This window comes from Neolamprologus brichardi, chromosome 19, assembly GCF_056152115.1.
Source record: "Neolamprologus brichardi isolate AB-2024 chromosome 19, ASM5615211v1, whole genome shotgun sequence".
NCBI classification, from domain to species: domain Eukaryota; kingdom Metazoa; phylum Chordata; class Actinopteri; order Cichliformes; family Cichlidae; genus Neolamprologus; species Neolamprologus brichardi.
Window position 1 is genome coordinate 458,881 of NC_142122.1, and position 20,027 is coordinate 478,907.

The 20,027-nt window shown below is 43.7% G+C and overlaps 2 protein-coding genes across 2 annotated transcripts; both read right to left on the bottom strand.

Annotated features, from left to right (window-relative positions):
* Nucleotides 1–2,495: 2,495 nt before the first annotated feature.
* LOC148097087 (uncharacterized) lies at nt 2,496–3,964 on the bottom strand. Its single transcript, XM_087833296.1, has 2 exons — nt 3,858–3,964; nt 2,496–3,063 (listed from the first exon to the last, which is right to left on the bottom strand). The coding sequence occupies exons 1-2, from the start codon at nt 3,962–3,964 to the stop codon at nt 2,496–2,498; spliced, it is 675 nt and encodes a 224-aa protein (XP_087689422.1).
* Nucleotides 3,965–17,026: 13,062 nt separating this feature from the next.
* On the bottom strand, nt 17,027–18,695 carry LOC148097088 (uncharacterized). The gene is made up of 4 exons (XM_087833259.1): nt 18,622–18,695; nt 18,520–18,544; nt 18,285–18,394; nt 17,027–18,062 (listed from the first exon to the last, which is right to left on the bottom strand). Exons 3-4 carry the CDS (start codon nt 18,392–18,394, stop codon nt 17,027–17,029), a joined length of 1,146 nt encoding a protein of 381 aa, XP_087689385.1. The 5' UTR covers nt 18,520–18,544; nt 18,622–18,695.
* Nucleotides 18,696–20,027: the final 1,332 nt, after the last annotated feature.

Here is a 20,027-nt window from a genome sequence, read left to right on the forward strand (position 1 = left end):
ACACGCACACACACGCAGCTCGGGGTCAGCGTCAGGACAGAAATCATCTGAGATTTTGAATCAAACTGTTCGTGTTTGTTGTTGAGGTCGATCCTGCTGAGCAACAATAAAAACAATAAAATCATCGACTAACGAGACGCAGTGACGTCACAACGAGCTCAAATTATTTCTGTTATCTTAGTGGGAACATGAACAATCTGGTCTCTGACCAATAAAAATGAGTCTCAGCATTAAGCTCCTCCTCCTGTCCCAGCAGGGGGCGGGCCTCAGCCTGTAGTGTCGCTGCCGCTCGATTGGTTCACATTTCAGCGTGTTTCTGTCCTCGTGGTCACGTGCAGACGGAGTTGTTCACTCACATTTTTGAGATGCAGAGCTCTGCCCCGCCCACTGAGGCGTTTTGGGATACCTGAGGGCGAGCAGGCTCGGAGCAGCGAGTTTATAATCCTTTTCTTTTTTTCACGACACGAACTGAAACTTTTGACCTTTGACCTTCTGCTCATTTCTCGTTTTTAAACGTTTTGCTGGAATATTTATTGTGTAAATCGACACTGATGTCGCTGCATTAAAAACTTTATTTTGGAAAGATTCTGAACGTCTTTCCAGCTTTATTCTGAAAGTCTCAGATGTTTGTTTCCTGTCGCTGACTCTGAATCAGTTTACGAACACACTCTGACGTCAGACTGTTTCAGGACGTCGTGTTTTTCTTGGAGTCGTGTTCGTGTCGGACCTCGCCGCTGTCGGCGCCGCCTCGTCGTCATTTCGTTTTTCTAATGTTTGTTTTTATTTGTTGTAAACACACCCACCTGTCCAGGTGAGGCTCCTCAGGAGGAAATGTGAAGATCCAACACTTTGGCTGCTGACTCCGCCCCCTCGGCCGGGCTGAGAGCGCAGACTTCCTGTCTGACTGACTTTTACTGCACTTGTGTTTGTTTTTGTATCAGCTGATTCTGTTTGACCTTTGACCCGGCGGCCTGCAGGTGTGTGTGTGACTGAGCTGAAGTAGAGACTCTGTATCATCACTGTAGAGCTTCTATATATTTGTAATATTCAAAATAGATTTATGAAGACCAGAATGCACCAATAGGAGTGCAGCTTTCTCGCCCTCATCCCCTGCTATTGGTCCAGGAGGAAGAACAAGAGGGGCGGGGCTAGCTGTACTGAATGTAATTGATTCCACTTCCTGTTTCTCACTTCCTCCTGAGAGAAAACTTTTTGTATGAATATTCACCACAAAGACACGAATAATGAATAAAATAGATCATCAGTAGAAAATAAACCTGTTTGTTTTTATTCAAACTTTATTATTATAAAAACCTTTGACATCACTTCCTCCTTTCAGAGTCGTAGCTTCCTACCTGAAGCCACAGCGGCTCAGAGGTGTGCGTGTGTGTGTGTGTGTGTGTGTGAGAGAGAGAGAGACACACTCGAAGAAAAGATATGTACGTGTGTGGGGGGGGGGGGCAGAGGGCCCGAGCCGGCCCCTCTCAGCCGTGCGGCACGTGGTCGCCGCTCAACGCTAAACCCGCACCTGTGTGAGACGTGCAGACTCACAGCCATGAGTTCAGTCCCACAGCAGAGAAACAGATTCGACCTGCAGCTTCTGCAGGTGGAGCGATTACTGCAGAGGTGGACTGGATTTAAGGATTTAACCACAACAAATGACACTTTCAAAGTCACCTGGATAAAGACGTGAGATCCAAACCTCTTCATGGAGTTTGATTCCACATTAGGAATTTTCATCTGTCCATGATTTTCTTTTGCACACAAATCTCTGTCCCAAAAAGTCTCTCTCCAAACAACCAAATGTCACATGTTGCCATATGATTTTTTGATTGGTCAGCATGGTACATTTTTCCACCAATAGGAAAGTGGTGGGTTGTTTTTGGTCACCAGCGGAGAGTGCTTGCTAGCACCGTTTCTTCCCGCAGTAAACGTGACGACAGGATTCAGGAAAAAACACTGCGTATGTTTTTGATCATGACTCTGGTTTTATGCGGCCTATCAACACAATCTAGAAACTGGTCTGTAGTTTGAAATCCACACTTTCAACACAAGATGAAACGGAGGGTGGCTGCATCTCGTTCCTATGTCGTCTAAAGCTGGTCATGTGATTTGGACGTGTCTGCGTGTCGACCCCAGAGGGTTAATAATCCACATTTCATCTGCACAGTTGAGGATGTTTTATTGCTCTGTGTTTGTTTCAGGCTGTGATGGTGGATGAGGCAGGTGTGGGACTGACACGAGTACCTGAGTTTAATCAGAAATGTTCTGTGTCACAGAGACAGACGGAGCAGGTTTGAAGCTTTCTCAGAAAAACATTTATTTATCGTTTTAGTTTGAACAGAATTTAAATCATGTTTGAAAAGAAATTTAAGGACATAAAGAAAGTTTGTCTTCAGGGACGATGTTGGTTTGAACTCCTCTAACCTCTGCTGCTCCTGCCTTCACCTGCATGTTTTCCAGCTTCTCTACTGTTTCCGCTGCTGATGCTGCTCTCACTTAGCGTTGTTATCAATGCAAAAATCTAAAACTCTGTGATTGTCAGAGCAGCTGTGACACACTAACTCAGAATTGTGCTGTCCATCACAGCGAAATATGTAGTGGAGACCACCCATCGAAGTAGAAAGCTCAGTCAGTGACGTTTCTAAAACATCTCTGGTTACAATGGAACCATCATTAGGATTGCTGAAAACTTTTGTAAACACAAAGGCCCCATCATGCCATCTGTAAACATGATTTTCAATCATGTTAAGGATGTTGAATTTTTTGTTACGGGCTGTGCACTTGCTACATGGGGAGAGGTAAGAGTAGATGAGGAGGAAGTCGTTCTCTCCCTGTTGCTGTAGTGTGCCCAAACTTTGCAGAACTGCGTATTCTGCATGTACAGGTCCTATGGGAACAGCTAAAACCAGCCTGCTGCTAGCATATACCTCACCCCCTTTAACTAAGTCTTTCATGTTCTCATCAAAGCGGTCTTCACGAAGGACATTACTGATAAGGGTGTTTGGGTCCTGCTGATCTGGGATGGTTGCAGCCAGACAGAAGTGACCTGTTAGTCTGTACCTGTTAGAAAAAGAAACAAAGGTTTCAGGTCATTTCACACTGCATCTGTGTCCAGTTCAATTTTGTCCTTTGTTGTGTCAGTAAGCAAAAATCTGGAAGGAATGTATTTCAGTAGGAAGTGTATTTGTGTTGTGCTGACGTAGGTGAAGCACCGCGAAAACTAAGAAAGCAGAGCTTGAAAGGAAGAGGCAACCCAAATTCACGAGCACAAACTCAGGGACACGAACACAGAACGAAAACCTAAACCCTGAACATGAAGCCTGCATACTCATACAGACAAGCATGAAGAAATCAAACACTCACATCAGATAATAATAATAACGACCCAGCACCATGACACCATGAGCTCTTTACTAAACCTCGCCCAGCAGGTTTTAATGAAAGTAAAACTTTAATTAATACATTCAAATGACTGCATCTACAAATAAGAACAATGTGTGAAGACTGTAGCATGCACGGCTTCAGCTTCTCATGTGCTCCACCAACCTGCACATGTGGACGTTTTTCATTTCAGTACATATGCGTGTGCAGAAACGCCGGTCAGAGGTCAGAGGTCGTACCTATTTCATAATCTGCTCTGAGACTGTGATGTGTAGTCACACAGATTTCATCTGCAGTTCTTATTTATCGAACAAAAACATGAAGATGAACGTGGAAGCACGTGAGCACAAAACGTTGTGCCCAGAAGAAATCTGTCATCTGAGGTCAGTGGTTTTATGCAGTTTCTCACAAATAAGCAATAAAAAGACAGAACAGGAAGATTACTGATGAATGACATGATAAAGTTCACTTACTCTGTCCTTATGGCTTTTATAATGCGAGTTAACCAGTTCACATCCACAGCCTGACTGGTTCCAGCTGCCAGCAGGACGTACAGCATGAAGCAGGGCAGCACCTTCATCTGCATCGTTTCAAACAACACATTTATGATGAGTTTTAATGCAGTAAACTGTTAAGCATAACAGTAAACTGTTAAGTCAAAACTCTTTTAAAAATATCTTACCTTTAAAAAGTCTTTTAAAAATCTCAAACTTTTCCACCTTCACTGCTTTGTTTGTCCTGAAACTGCAACAGAAGAAAGAAACCAGTGAAATGCAGGAACCTGAACTGGGACTAAACTGTGAACCAAGAGCTTCACGTACCTGCTCAGGTGGAAGGCCTGTGATCTTCAGTTAGCTGTAAGGAGTGGTTCCATCTGCAGTCGTTCAGGTTTTTATACGAGCAGAGGGGCACAGCAGCCTAAAAACGAGGAAGACAGAAACGAGAAGAAGAGCACAGATCTTACCAGAGCATCATCACATCCTCACCACCACAGTCAGTAAATATGATGAACTCTGTGAGTGCGACAGCTTTTTACAAGCTTCAGCCACAATCAGACGTTAACGCTTCAGATGTGAGGGTCAGAACAAACGTGTTTTAAACCTTACTAGATTCCACAGATGTGATCATGTAACCTGCGCTGTGCTCTAGGGCTGACACGATTAGTCGACTAGTCATGATTACGTCTGCTGCACAGGTCACACTGGTGTTGTTACAGCTCAGCAAATGCTGACTCTGCTAAAGTTTCCTCCACGCTGAGGGACAGAATCAGACTCACCTGATGAGCCGAAGCGTCTCACCTGTGGAGTCGGGTCGTCGTTTGGTGACTGAGGCTCAGTGTGGCGGCTCGAGGGTTTTATAACGGGCACGCTAACGTGTCTCAGCGGCTCCTCTGTCCAAACACCACGTAACAAGTAAATGTTTCTGAGTTACATTAACATTATCTCCTCTTCATGGAAATGAAACAAACGGTCTCCAGCGGCTGCAGGGAGGACTTCACAGCTGATAAAGTGGAAGTTAGACTGGAGTTGATGGTGCATCAGAGGACAGCGAGTGAATGAGGCCGTTACTCTGCCATCTTTAACCTGCAGCTCTGACACAAACGCTTCCTCCAAACCACGCCGAGTATTTGCTGATTCCAGCTGTGAGAAACATCCCAACCTGAAGCCTGACCAAGTTCATGTGTACAGAGTTGCAGCTCCGATGAATCACGAGGAAGCGAAACACGAGAAACTCTGAACCTCTGAAACGATTAATGTGGCACTGTGGCTAAAACCTTGGCATCATTCACATCTTTGATTTTAAAATCCTCTGAGTGTACTGAGGCAGAACGAGGTGCCCAGGTTCAGTTTTATGCTTTCCACAATCTTTGAGAGAGGACTGCGTCATGTTTTCTTTCAGCTTGTATATGAAGGTCAAAGGACGAAGCAGTGTTTTCAGAAAGTAGTCTATCCCAAAGGTCTGCGCATCCAAATGTAACAGTGTTTATGTGGTATTATTCCACTTGCCACAAATGTCAGTGTAATGGGGAAACAGCGCCCCCCCTCTCGGTGTGGCTGGTTAGGTGAGGCTGGCTGCCAGTCTGCCGTAGCCATACGAGAGGTGAGTTGTAGTTCCGCACACGATATAGCTAAGTAGTACAGACACATAAAACATGTTTGATTAGCTAACGGGCACCGAGTGTAATAAGTGCTTAGTGGACACATGTCCAACACCAGTTTTATGTACTTTTCATTTGTTTATTACTGTGTAAAACTGTATGCTAAAGCGGAATGCTAATGGGATGTTCTGCCGTAGTGTGCTGTGCGGAGCGGTGTGTGGCGAGCCATTTGCACTGATACAACACCGTTGTTTCCATTCAGGAAATAAAGTGGCAACGAACAATCAGAGACTCCTTGTCTTTTTAAAAAACAACACAACGCAGAGTCGAGGAGTCTGTTTGGGCCGAACTGTTGCAGCGGGATGAAGCAGAAACCGGTTACACAAACACAAGGACGAGTCTGTGATAGCCTGGATGGAGCTGAGCCCTGAGAACAAAGTGCATCAGTTTCCCTGACGTCCTGTGAATGCACCGTTGGACCTCACCATGCAGCTCAGAGTTGAGCTTCTGTGCTTCCATGATGAAGATCGTTCTGCTTATCTGGGTTCCTATCAGTGACAACAGTAACCATGAAGCCCAGACCTGCCTCACCACCTCCTCCAGCTCGTCCTGGGGTCACAGAGTCGTCCCCGAGCTGCTGTCAGATACAAGCTGTGTCCCAAAACGTCGGCTGCATCCTCCTGAGGACCTTTCGCGGTCTACGTTGGCCGGGTCCTTCAAAGACCGAGAAGGTTTGAGCCAACAAGCTAATGGGAGCTCTGTGGAGGTGACCGGGTACACCTGCAGAAAGCCATGAAGCTGTTCATACCTGGTAACACCTGTGCTGAAGAGCTTTCTCCACTGTTTTTATACATGACTCTGTGTGTCTGTGTGTTTCCAGGCTCTGAAGGTGCTGAGGAGTTCAGACTTGAAGCCTTACATCAACTTCATAGCATCTTCATAAACAAATCCATTATTTCCAGAACTGGTGCAATAAAACTCTCGCAGTACGCCAACATGAAGGACGGCGCTGAATTCTGATGTGACTATAACGCTCCTGTTTTCTCTTCCTGGAGGAAACAGGAAACCAGCTTCTTCCTGCTCAGGTCTCTGGTCCTGGATTTGGTAATCCTTGTTAGGATCACAGCGTCACGTTTAGTCTCTGATTTGCTCTCATCGTGTTGTTTGGTTCCACTGATACTGACCATCAACGTTATTCTCACTTTTGTGTCATAAACCTGCCAAATATATTCGTGATATTTTCTCAATAATGGACAAGAAGAAGAAAAAAACCCTAAAAACGTTTCATCTATTTAAACGTTTGAATATATTCTTGAATATATTCTTGTTTGAATATATTCCTGATGTTTTGTTGCACTTAATGGAAAAATGAATAAAAGTCAAACGAGTGTGCGACTGTAGGGGGCGCAGTCGAGCTCTGACCTGATCTGAGAGGTTTAATCAGAAGTCTGAATGACCGTTTGCAGCTCTCAGTCTGTAAAGTTCATATTTAGCTTCGTACATCTGCTCTCTGCGCTCACACCACACACATTATTAAATCAGTTATCAGGCAGCACGTTCACCCTGTAAAGGTCTGAATGCAGTAAACTGTTAGCTTCCTGTAGTAGTATTAGGAGTATCAGTCGTTACAGGTGTGAGTGTTGCAGTAACTGAAGTTTGTTTCTCACCTGTTTCAGATCACGTCCTCAAAGTTAAACTTCGTGTCTGTTTTATCCAATAAGATAAGAGGATCTCAAACACACGTTAGTAAACCCGCCGCACATGTCTGCAGTCAGACTGCGCGCGCGCGCTGTAGGATGTCTGCATTTGTCATTACACAGCATTTCATTAGTCCTTCGTTAACTTGAGTGAATGTGAGGACAGCAACACTCACAGTTTGATGTAAACGTGGTGACGCTGTGATCTCAGAGATTTACATAATCCTTCCTCCGCTGTGCTGTGAAGCTCTCAGCCGAGCAGGGAGATTCAGACAGACTGATTTACTGTTTCATCATTTTAAACTATGGAAGTCACACGAGTGTGAACAGAAATCGTTTAAAGCATGCAGGAAGTTGATCTGTCAGGTGTGTGGATTTATACTGCTTCATATTTTTGTCATATGAAGATTAAACATCATCAAGTTCCCTCCATAAACCAGTGAAGTCCTTTAAAAGCATCGCTCGCATATTCTGTTCAGTGATTTAGAGAATAAAAGCTCAGAGTCACTGGGTTTCATAAAGAGGAAGCTGAACATGTAAAGCTCTCCTTCAGAATAAAAGACACGTGCAGCAGGCTGGATGCTGAGCTTTTTGACCAGAGATGAATTTAAGGCAGTTAAATCCAAATCCATGTAGGAAATCTCAAACTTTTCCACCTTCACTGCTTTGTTTGTCCTGAAACTGCAACAGAAGAAAGAAACCAGTGAAATGCAGGAAACGTCTCACGTGTACACCACTTTGTGTTGGTCTTTCACGTGGAATTCCAATAAAACAGATTTTGGCTGTAATGTGACAAAATGTGGGAAAGTTCGAGGGGGTCGAACACTTTTGCGAGCCACTGTATAATAGCGTTTCCCAAAATCCAAAAAGAGTTAGCCTACTGGATAAATCTAAGGAGCTTGGAAAGAAAAGCGTCTGGACTTCTTTGAGTTGCTTGAAGACGTTTCACCTCTCATCCGAGAAGCTTCTTAAGACCTTGAAAAGGACAAAATCATTGACCGCCTTACATATCACCGCCTTTACCCAGGGATGCCATACCCTGCATTTACGGACTTCCTAAGATCCACAAAGAAGCTGTCCCACTCAGACCCATAGTCAGTAGCATAAACACCTTGCTACCATCCTGCACCTCTCGTGGGGAACACCCCACACCACATCAAGAACTCCACCGACTTCACTTCACCAGAAACTTACCCTGGATCCAGATGAAACCATGGTGTCCTTTGATGTAGTCTCTCTCTTCACTTGCATACCCACCACAGAGGCCGTGGAGACTGTCAGAAAACGACTACAAGAAGACAACTCCTTGGAGGACAGGACCAACTTCACACCCGATCAGACCTGCACACTGTTAGACCTCTGCCTCACCACCACATATTTCAAATACAACGAAGGCTATTACAGACAAAAACATGGCTGTGCCATGGGCTCCCCCGTGTCACCTATTGTAGCCAACCTTTACATGGAGGAAGTGGAAAGGAAGGCTCTTGGCTCTTTCAAAGGAAGAGTACCCAGCCACTGGTACAGATATGTAGACGACACCTGGGTCAAAATCAAGACACAGGAAGTGGAATCCTTCACTGCGCACATCAACGCTGTGGATAAAAACATCAAGTTCACCAGGGAAGACACAAAGGACGACTGTTTGCCTTTCCTGGACTGCGCTGTGAACATTGAAGAGAACGGCAACCTCAACATCGAAGTTTACCAGAAGCCCACACACACGGACCAGTACCTCCTGTTTGACTCCCATCACCCTCTGGAACACAAACTTGGAGTAATCAGGACCCTACACCACCGGGCAGAACATGTTCCCTCTAAGCCTGAAGGGAAAAAGAAGGAACACACACATGTAAAGGAAGCACTCAAAACGTGCGGCTATCCTAAATGGGCGTTTTTAAAGTCAGCAAAGAGGCACAGAAAAGAAGATCAGACACCAGCGAGGGAGGATAAGAAGGACAGACGCAGCAACATTGTCATCCCCTATGTAGCCGGTGTATCAGAGAAACTCAGGAGGGTTTTCTCCAAGCATGACATCCCGGTGTACTTCAGACCCAGCAACACACTCAGACAAAAACTGGTTCACCCGAAAGACAAAACGCCAAAACACAGACTTAACAATGTGGTGTTTGCTGTACAGCAGCGAGGAATGCCCAGACCTCTACATCGGAGAGACCAAACAGCCACTTCACAAGCGCATGGCACAACACAGAAGAGCCACCTCCACAGGACAAGACTCAGCATCCATCTGCATCTAAAGGTCAAAGGTCACTCTTTCGAGGATGCCAATGTTCACATTTTGGACAGAGAGGACAGATGGTTTGAAAGAGGAGTGAAAGAAGCATCTATGTCCACTGTGAGCGACCATCTTTGAACAGAGGCGGTGGTTTACGACACCAACTCTCTGCCATCTATAATCCAGTTTTGAGATCCCTCCCCAGACGCCTTAATGCCCACTCACATCCTGGGCCATCTGACCTCAGGAAATCACATGATAAGGTGGGGCCAGGTTTCACAATGAGCTCACCTGAAACTCTGGCTGATTGGGACCCACACCCAGTTTCACACCTTGGCTCAGGTGATTAGAGGATCATCAGGGGGTCCTTTTGTCCCTCTGTGGGGGGAAACTCCCACTAGGTTTAAATCTGGGACTCTCCACCATTTGACCTTAGAACTGAAGAAGCTTCTCGGATGAAGGTGAAACGTCTTCAAGCAACTTAAAGAAGTCCAGACGCTTTTCTTTGCAAGCTCCTTAGACTACGATGACCTGGATGACTGAGAACCTTCACAGACGCAAACAACAAACGTTTTTTCCAACTATTGACCTAAAAAGTTCTGCCGTGTTTGACGCCGAAATGACTTATTTTGGACTCACTTGTCTCATCCTTTAATAATCAGTGTAATTCTCGTTTAGTGGCACCTCTGAAAAGTACTGTCCTATGTTTGAAATCTCGTCCTTGGTTAAATGAAAACATTTGTAATTTCAGGAGATACTGTCGCAAGCTAGAACGTTTGTGGAAGGCTTCCAAGCTTGAGGTTTATAAGTTACACCTTAAAGAATCTCTCCTCTTGCTAAATGACATGTGGAAAAATGCTAGAGCAGAGTATTTTTCACACCTCATAGCTTCAAAACTGAAAGACCCTAAAATCTTGTTTAAAACAATCAAGAGTATTGTTTCTCCTGATGCTCCTTGTGCACTAGTTCACTCAACGTTCGAATGCAATGAGTTTATGAACTTTTTCACAAGTATGGTCACTGCCATCAGGTCAAATATCTCTCCATCATCTTCTCAATATCAAACTTACAATTTGCTCAGCTCTGATACTTGGTCCTCTTTTACTCCTGTGACATCAGAGTCCTGCTTTGTCATATAAAACAGACTTCAAGCCCCCTTGATGTCCTTCCATTGTCACTTTTCATTATTGTGTTTGACTCTATTGGTCCCTGTATTATGGAAATGATAAATATTTCTCCTCATACTGGCTCAGTCCCCAGCTTCTTTAAACAAGCTGTTGTTGAGCCAATATTAAAGAAGCCCCAGCTGGATCCATCTCTTCCTAACAGTTATAGGCCAATATCCAAACTGCCTTTTATATCGAAAATTTTAGAAAAAGTAGTAGTAGAACAACTTAACTATTTCCTGGATAAAAATGCTGTTATGGACACTTTCCAGTCTGGTTTTCGTAAATTGCATCCTACTGAAATGGCCTTACTTAGAGTATCTAGTGATATCTTGATGGCAGCAGACTCTGGAGAGCACACAGTGCTGGTCCTGTTGGATCTCAGCTCTGCTTTTGACACTGTAGATCACAGTATCATGATAAACAGACTCAAGAACTTGTTTGGGATTACTGCTGTTGTTTTAAAATGGTTTATGTCATATCTGTCAGAGAGATCTTTTACTGTTTGCATGAATCATGTCACATCAGAATCAACAGTTTTGCCGTGTGGGGTACCTCAAGGATCTGTCCTGGGTCCAATTCTCTTTTTACTTTATGTATTTCCCCTAGGCCAAATTATTAAGCGCTATAAATATATCTCCTATCATCTCTATGCTGACGACATCCAACTATACTGTTCCTTCAAAATGTCTGAGTTTTATAAATTGTCTAATTTAAGTAATTGCCTGACAGAAATCAACAAATGGTTAAATGACAATTTTCTCCAACTAAACTCTGATAAAACAGAAACTCTAATTATTGCTCCAGACCACATGGTCCCAGAAATTAGACAGCATATCAGCTTCTTAGACCCTTATGTTAAATCGAGCCTCAGAAACCTCGGTGTCGTATTTGACAGCTCGATGTCGCTCGAGCAACATTCTAAGAAACTGTTTTTATCATTTACCGAATATTTCTAAACTCAGACTAATAGTACCAAAGCCTGAAGTTGAGATGATTATTCATGCTTTTATTTCCTCCCGTGTAGACTACTGTGACCTTTTACTTGTTTTAACAAATCAGCCTTAAATTGTCTTCAGACTGTGCAGAATGCTGCAGCACGTCTCTTAACAGGCACCAAGAGAAGATCACATATCACTCTAGTCTTGGCCTCCCTTCACTGGCTGCCTGTAAATTTTAGGTTTCATTTTAAAATTTTAGTTCTAACCTTTAGGGCCCTACATGGTCAAGCTCCCCAATATTTATCTGACGTGCTGAAACCACAATCATCTTCTTGAGCATTAAGGTCATTAGATCAGAGTCTGCTGGTGGTAGCGCGCACTCGTTTTAAAACTCGTTTTAAAACACGCTGCACGGACTCAATTCAATTCAATTTTATTTATATAGCGCCAAATCACAACAAAAGTCGCCTCAAGGCGCTTCATAGATACAGAGAAAAACCCAACAATCATATGACCCCCTATGAGCAGCACTTTGGCGACAGTGGGAAGGAAAAACTCCCTTTTAACAGGAAGAAACCTCCGACAGAACCAGGCTCAGGGAGGGGCGGGGCCATCTGCTGCGACCGGTTGGGGTGAGAGAAGGAAGAAAGGATAAAGACATGCTGTGGAAGAGAGACAGAGGTTAATAACAGATATGATTCAATGCAGAGAGGTCTGTTAACACATAGTGAGTGAGAAAGGTGACTGGAAAGGAAAAACTCAATGCATCATGGGAATCCCCGGCAGCCTGCGTCTATTGCAGCATAACTAAGGGAGGATTCAGGGTCATCTGGTCCAGCCCTAACTATATGCTTTAGCAAAAAGGAAAGTTTGAAGCCTGATCTTGAAAGTAGAGATAGTGTCTGTCTCCTGAATCCAAACTGGAAGCTGGTTCCACAGAAGAGGGGCCTGAAAACTGAACGCTCTCCCTCCCATTCTACTTTTAAATACTCTAGGAACAACAAGTAGGCCTGCAGAGCGAGAGCGAAGTGCTCTAATAGGGTGATATGGTACTACAAGGTCATTAAGATAAGATGGGGCCTGATTATTTAAGACCTTGTATGTGAGGAGCAGGATTTTGAATTCAATTCTGGATTTAACAGGAAGCCAAAACAGGAGAAATCTGCTCTCTCTTTCTAGTCCCTGTCAGGACTCTTGCTGCAGCATTTTGGATTAACTGAAGGCTTTTCAGGGAGTTTTTAGGACTTCCTGATAATAATGAATTGCAGTCGTCCAGCCTGGAAGTAATAAATGCATGAACTAGTTTTTCAGCGTCACTCTGAGACAGGATATTTCTAATTTTAGAGATGTTGCGCAAATGGAAGAACGCAGTCTTACATATTTGTTTAATATGTGCGTTGAAGGACATATCCTGGTCAAAAATGACTCCAAGGTTCCTCACAGTGTTACTGGAGGCCAAGGTAATGCCATCCAGAGTAAGAATCTGGTTAGATACCATATTTCTAAGCTTTTCAGCGCCGAGTACAATAACCTCAGTTTGACCCATTCACACACTGAATTAAGAAGCAGAAAGTTAGCGGCCATCCAGGTCTTTATGTCTTTAAGACATTCCTGCAGTTTAACTCATTGGTGTGTGTTATCTGGCTTCATGGACAGATAGAGCTGGGTGTCATCTGCATAGCAGTGTAAATGTATGCTATGTCTTCTAATGATGCTGCCTAGGGGAAGCATGTATAATGTAAACAGAATTGGTCCTAGCACTGAACCCTGTGGAACTCCATAATTAACCTCAGTGTGTGAAGAGGACTCTCCATTTACATGCACAAACTGGAGTCTATTAGATAGATATGATACAAACCACTGCAGTGCAATACCTGTAATACCTACAGCATGTTCTAATCGCTCTAATAGGATATTATGGTCGACAGTATCGAATGCTGCACTGAGGTCTAGCAGGACAAGCACAGAGATGAGTCCACTGTCGGAGGCCATAAGAAGATCATTTGTAACCTTCACTAAAGCTGTTTCTGTGCTGTGATGAACTCTGAAACCTGACTGAAACTCTTCAAATAAACCATTCCTCTGCAGATGATCTGTTAGCTGTTTGACAACTACTCTTTCAAGGATTTTTGATATGAAAGGAAGGTTGGAGATTGGCCTATAATTAGCTAAGACTGCTGGGTCTAGAGATGCTTTTTGAGTAAAGGTTTAACTGCAGCCAGCTTGAAGGCCTGTGGTACATAGCCGATTATTAGAGATAGGTTGATCATATATAAGATCGAAGAATTAATTCATGGCAGGACTTCTTTGAGCAGTTTTGTAGTAATGGGGTCTAAAAGACACGTTGATGGTTTGGAGGAAGTAATTATTGAAGTTAACTCAGAAAGATCGATTGGAGAAAAAGAGTCTAACTTAACATCAATGGTACTAAGAGTAGCTGTAGATAATATTACATCTGTGGGATGATTATTGGTAATTTTTCTCTAATGATTAACATTTTATTTGTGAAGAAGTTCATGAAGTCATCACTAGTTAACGTTAAAGGGATGGTTGGCTCAAAAGAGCTCTGACTTTTTGTCAGCCTGGCTACAGTGCTGAAGAGAAACCTGGGGTTGTTCTTATTTTCTTCAATCAGTGATGAATAGTAAGATGTTCTTGCTTTGCGGAGGGCTTTCTTATAAAGCAACAAACTATTTCTCCAGGCTAAATGATGATCCTCTAAATTTGTGACACGCCATTTCCTCTCCAGATTACGAGTCATCTGCTTTAGGCTACGTGTTTGAGAATTATACCACGGGTCAGGTACTTCTGATTAGAGACCTTAGTTTTCACTGGAGCTACAGTATCCAGAGTCGTACGTAGTGAGGAGGTGAAATTATTAACAAGATAATCGACCTCTGTTGGGGTAGCGTTCAGATAGCTGCTCTGCTCTGTGTTGGTACAGGGCATTGACGATGATAACAGTGGCTGGATTATATTCTTAAACTTAGTTACAGCGCTTTCAGAAAGACATCTACTTTGATAAAGTCCACTCTCCACTGCTGTGTAATCAATTATTGTAAATGTAAATGTTATCAGGAAATGATCAGACAGCAGAGGGTTTTCAGGAAACACTGTTAAATGTTCAGTTTCTATGCCATATGTTAAAACAAGATCTAGAGTGTGATTAAAGTGGTGGGTGGGTTCTTTTACATTTTGAGAGAAACCAATTGAGTCTAACAACAGATTAAATGCCATGTTGAGGCTGTCATTTTTAGCATCAACATGGATGTTAAAATCACCCACAATAATTATTTTATCTGAGCTCAGAACTAAATCAGATATAAAGTCTGAGAAATCAGACAGAAACTCTGTGTAAGGCCCAGGTGGACGATAGATGATAACAAGTAAGACTGGTTTCTGAGTTTCACAGCTGGGGTGGACGAGGCTAAGCATCAGGCTTTCAAATGAATTAAAAGTCTGTCTGGGTCTTTGGTTGATTAATAGGCTGGTGTGAAAAATTGCTGCCACACCTCCCCCTCGACCTGTGCTTCGAGATTTCTGGTAGTTAGAATGACTCGGGGGTGTTGATTCATTTAAACTAACATAATCATCCTGCTGCAACCAGGTTTCTGTAAGGCAGAGTAAATCAATTTGTTGATCAATTATTAAGTCATGTACTAACAGAGACTTGGAGGAGAGAGACCTAATATTTAATAATCCACATTTCACTGTTTTACTCTTTGGTTCAGATGTGGATACTGTATTGTTCTTTCTTTGTAAATGTTTAAGTTGTTTGTTGCTGGTTTTTAGTTTGTTTTTTGTCTGTTTGGAAGCTGACACAGTCTCTATGGAGATGGGTTTTTGGGGGGTAGCAGGAGGAGAGAAGCTGCAGAGAGGCGTGTAAGACTGCAACTCTGCTTCCTGGTCCCAACTCTGGATAGTCATATTTTGGGACGTTTAATAAATTTGTCCATATTTCTAGAAATGAGAGCTGCTCCATCCAAAGTGGGATGGATGCCATCTCTCCTAACAAGACCAGGTTTCCTCCAGAAGGTTTGCCAATTATCTATGAAGCCCACATCGTTTCTGGGACACCACTCAGACAGCCAGCAATTTAAGGAGAACATGCAGCTAAACATGTCACTCCTGGTCTGATTGGGGAGGGGACCAGAGAAAACTACAGAGTCCCACATTGTTTGACTCCATTGATTCTTTTAAAAAACAGATGAAGACATTTTTATTTAGAAAAGCATTTGATTAATTTCCTCTTATTTTTATTGTTTTATTGTTTTACGTTTCTGTTTTATTTACTGTTACATTGTTTTATATTTCCATTTCCTATGTTGTAAAGCACTTTGTGATTTTTATCTGTGAAAGGTGCTATATAAATAAATTGTACTTACTTACCTAAAAATGCAGCCAAGGCATTTTTAATAACCATTTCAAACTATTTACAGAACAATCAGCTGTTCTGCATCAAACAAGATGCCACAGAAATGAGTTTCTGTCCACTATGAGACAGAGGAGCCCATCACAGCCTGATACCTGCAGGCCTGACAGCAGGGGGTGTATCGCTCCTCCTGTTTCCCACCTGGAGACGGCGTTTACACTTGCCTTTGGTGGCTTTTTGACACAACTGTGACATTCAGCAGTCGCCCCATTGTTCTGACGCACACAACAGAACTATCGAGTACACAATAACTACACTCTAACTACACACTACACATCACAAATCTCTCTTGTCCCAAAAAGTCTCTCTCCAAACAACCAAATGTCACATGTTGCCATATGATTTTTTGATTGGTCAGCATGGTACATTTTTCCACCAATAGGAAAGTGGTGGGTGGTTTTTGGTCACCAGCGGAGAGTGCTTGCTAGCACCGTTTCTTCCCGCAGTAAACGTGACGACAGGATTCAGGAAAAAACACTGCGTATGTTTTTGATCATGACTCTGGTTTTATGCGGCCTATCAACACAATCTAGAAACTGGTGGATGAGGCAGGTGTGGGACTGACACGAGTACGAGGGGCAATTGTGGCTCAAGAGTTGGGAGTTCGCCTTGTAATCGGAAGGTTGCCGGTTTGAGCCCCGGCTTGGACAGTCTTGGTCGTTGTGTCCTTGGGCAAGACACTTCACCCGTTGCCTACTGGTGGTGGTCAGAGGGCCTGGTGGCGCCAGAGTCCGGCAGCCTCGCCTCTGTCAGTGCGCCCCAGGGTGGCTGTGGCTACAATGTAGCTGCCATCACCAGTGTGTGAATGTGTGTGTGACTGGATATGTAAAGCTTTGGGGTCCTTAGGGACTAGTAAAGCGCTATATAAATACAGGCCATTTACCATTTACCATTTACCTGAGTTTAATCAGAAATGTTCTGTGTCACAGAGACAGACGGAGCAGGTTTGAAGCTTTCTCAGAAAAACATTTATTTATCGTTTTAGTTTGAACAGAATTTAAATCATGTTTGAAAAGAAATTTAAGGACATAAAGAAAGTTTGTCTTCAGGGACGATGTTGGTTTGAACTCCTCTAACCTCTGCTGCTCCTCCTGTTTCTCCTACGCCCTCCACCTCTGTTCCTACTGACGCTCCTGCTTCTCCTACGCCCTCCACCTCTGTTCCTGCTGACGCTCCTGCTCCTGCTTCTCCTACGCCCTCCACCTCTGTTCCTGCTCCTGCTTCTCCTACGCCCTCCACCTCTGTTCCTGCTGACGCTCTTGCTCCTGCTTCCCCTACGCCCTCCACCTCTGTTCCTGCTCCTGCTTCCCCTACGCCCTCCACCTCTGTTCCTACTGACGCTCTTGCTCCTGCTTCTCCTACGCCCTCCACCTCTGTTCCTACTGACGCTCCTGCTCCTGCTTCCCCTACGCCCTCCACCTCTGTTCCTGCTGACGCTCTTGCTCCTGCTTCTCCTACGCCCTCCACCTCTGTTCCTCCTGGCATTACCTTCTCCCAGTTGAGTTTCGGGGTTGTTAGTAATACAATACGGTAAAACTTCATTTGTTTGCCTTACAGAGCAGCTGTAACAATTTGGGTCACAGCGAAAGATTTTAGTCAGCCCACCGATGGCATCACCAAGAGAACGAAGGGAATCAGCCAAAACATTTACAGAAATGGGAGAATGATTGTGGGGCTGAAAGATTTTTTTAAACACAAATACAGAAGTGGTGTAGGTTTGAACGATACGCTGGAGGTCCCCGATGATGCTCGATGGATGGTTGCGGCTGGTGCATGTATCACATGCGGAGGCAAAAGAGTAGATGAGCAGGCTGCCCTGGCTGTTCTGGAATCGGTTCTGGTTCTGGGAGTCCAGCAGCTCTCTGAGGGTTTGCAGAACACGACGTTCTGCATGTTGTCCACTTTGTCCGCCTTCAGGTGATGTTGGTCTGGCCACAATCACCTTCTGGCCTACATACACTCCACGATTGTTATTGTCTGAGCTTTTTTCCCCAATCTTTCCCAGAACAGCCTGAAAGGGATCACCCTCAAAAACCTGGCTGACAGTGTTTGGGTTCAGATTTACCGGGATGACTGCAGCCAGACAGAACTGTCCATCTATCCGGTATCTGTTACAGGAAAAGGCACAGAACACACATCTCAGTATTCTGTGGTTTTATATCAGATTACTATAAAACAACACATACTCAGTGAGCAGAAGACCACAGAAATGTTGGTGGGTGTGTAACAGTAAAATCAGATCCCAGTTTAAATGAAGCACCATGAACTGCTGCTCAGCATCCTGCAGATTAAAGCTCTGATAGAAACTCTTAACAAGTGTGTTTACTCACTGTTTTCTTATTTTTCGAACGATACGAGTCAGCTGTTCTTGATTCGGCTGAGCCAGAGAGGCTCCAGCTGACAGCAGGAAGACGAGCATCGTGCAGGGCAGCACGTCCATCTGCAGTTTAATCAAAAAAGACACATTTTAGACACAATTAAATATGATTAGTATTATAGTCAGCAGTTAACCTTTAATTAAAACTTCATTTTGATATTTATTTAATTTTTCTCAAACGTTCTCACCTTCACTGCTTTGTTTGTCCTGAAACTGCAACAGAAGAAAGAAACCAGTGAAATGCAGGAACCTGAACTGGGACTAAACTGTGAACCAAGAGCTTCACGTACCTGCTCAGGTGGAAGGCCTGTGACCTTCAGTTAGCTGTAAGGAGTGGTTCCATCTGCAGTCGTTCATTTTTATACGAGCAGAGGGGCACAGCAGCCTAAAAATGAGGAAGACAGAAACGAGAAGAAGAGCACAGATCTTATCAGAGCATCATCACATCCTCACCACCTGTGGTCACAGTCAGCAAATATGATGAACTCTGTGAGCGCGACAGCTTTTTACAAGCTTCAGCCACAATCAGACGTTAACGCTTCAGATGTAAGGGTCAGAACCCCGTTAGAGATCGAATGTTCTCACTGTTATGTTCTGCTGGGTGCTAATGGCACTAAGGGCTGAGTTAGCTTTAGCATCCAGAGCTAAAACGATCACAACAGCTGGAGTTTAATGTGTGTACAGGCTGTGATCATGTGACCTGTGCTGATGTTCACGGCTCTTTGTGGAGACTTACACAATAAAAGCACACGCTACATGATCTGTCATGGCTGCTTTACCTGTGGATTGATACTCAAGAGCATCCTTAGCTTACATTCAGAGTGTGATCTGCCCTACATTGACCCTGATTGCTTAACGTGGAGGTTAAGCAATCAGCAGAGAGATATTTGTGACAGAAGTTAAACAGTAGTTGTGTAACACTTTTGTGTAACTGACCACTAAAAGTTCTTTAACAATCATGTGGACATACAGTGGCTTGCAGAAGTATTCGCCCCCCTTGAACTTTTCCACATTTTGTCTCATTACAGCCACAAACATTTTATTATGATTGATTCCAATGATTCCAAACATTTTTTACAAATAAATAACTGAAAAGTGGGGAGTGCGTAATTATTCAGCCCCCTTTGGTCTGAGTGCAGTCAGTTGCCCAAAAAGATTTCCCAAGCCTTGAACATCCCACGGAGCTCTGTTCAAGCCATCATTCAGAAATGGAAGGAGTATGGCACAACTGTAGACCTACCAAGACAAGGCCGTCCACCTAAACTCACAGCAGAACAAGGAGCTGATCAGAAATGCAGCCAAGAGGCCCATGGTGACTCTGGACGAGCTGCAGAGATCTACAGCTCAGGTGGGGAATCTGTCCATAGGACAACTATTAGTCGTGCACTGCACAAAGTTGGCCTTTATGGAAGAGTGGCAAGAAGAAAGCCATTGTTAACTAGGGCTGCCACAAACGATTATTTTGATAGTCAACTAGTCACCGATTATTTTTGCGATTAGTCGACTAATCAGATCATCATCCATTGGACGTACAACGTACAGCTTATTGCACCAGCAGCATCTGCTCTTATATAAGTATCATTAGCTTACAGCTTTAAGTGTTTAAGGTATGTGCTAACTAAAAATAAAGACAAGATGATAGTTTATTAAATTTTAATGAAATTTGCAGATTGTTTCGGTGAAGTTTAATAAACTC

What these genes read in the sequence shown, in the direction of transcription:
- LOC148097087 (XM_087833296.1), bottom strand. Translation starts at nt 3,964, where the DNA reads ATGAAGGTGCTGCCCTGCTTCATGCTGTACGTCCTGCTGGCAGCTGGA. An exon ending in ATAAAAGCCATAAGGACAGA is followed by an intron (nt 3,064 to 3,857) that starts GTAAGTGAACTT and finishes TTTTTCTAACAG; the next exon opens with GTACAGACTAACAGGTCACT.
- LOC148097088 (XM_087833259.1), bottom strand. Translation starts at nt 18,394, where the DNA reads ATGGACGTGCTGCCCTGCACGATGCTCGTCTTCCTGCTGTCAGCTGGA. An exon ending in GTTCGAAAAATAAGAAAACA is followed by an intron (nt 18,063 to 18,284) that starts GTGAGTAAACAC and finishes TTCCTGTAACAG; the next exon opens with ATACCGGATAGATGGACAGT.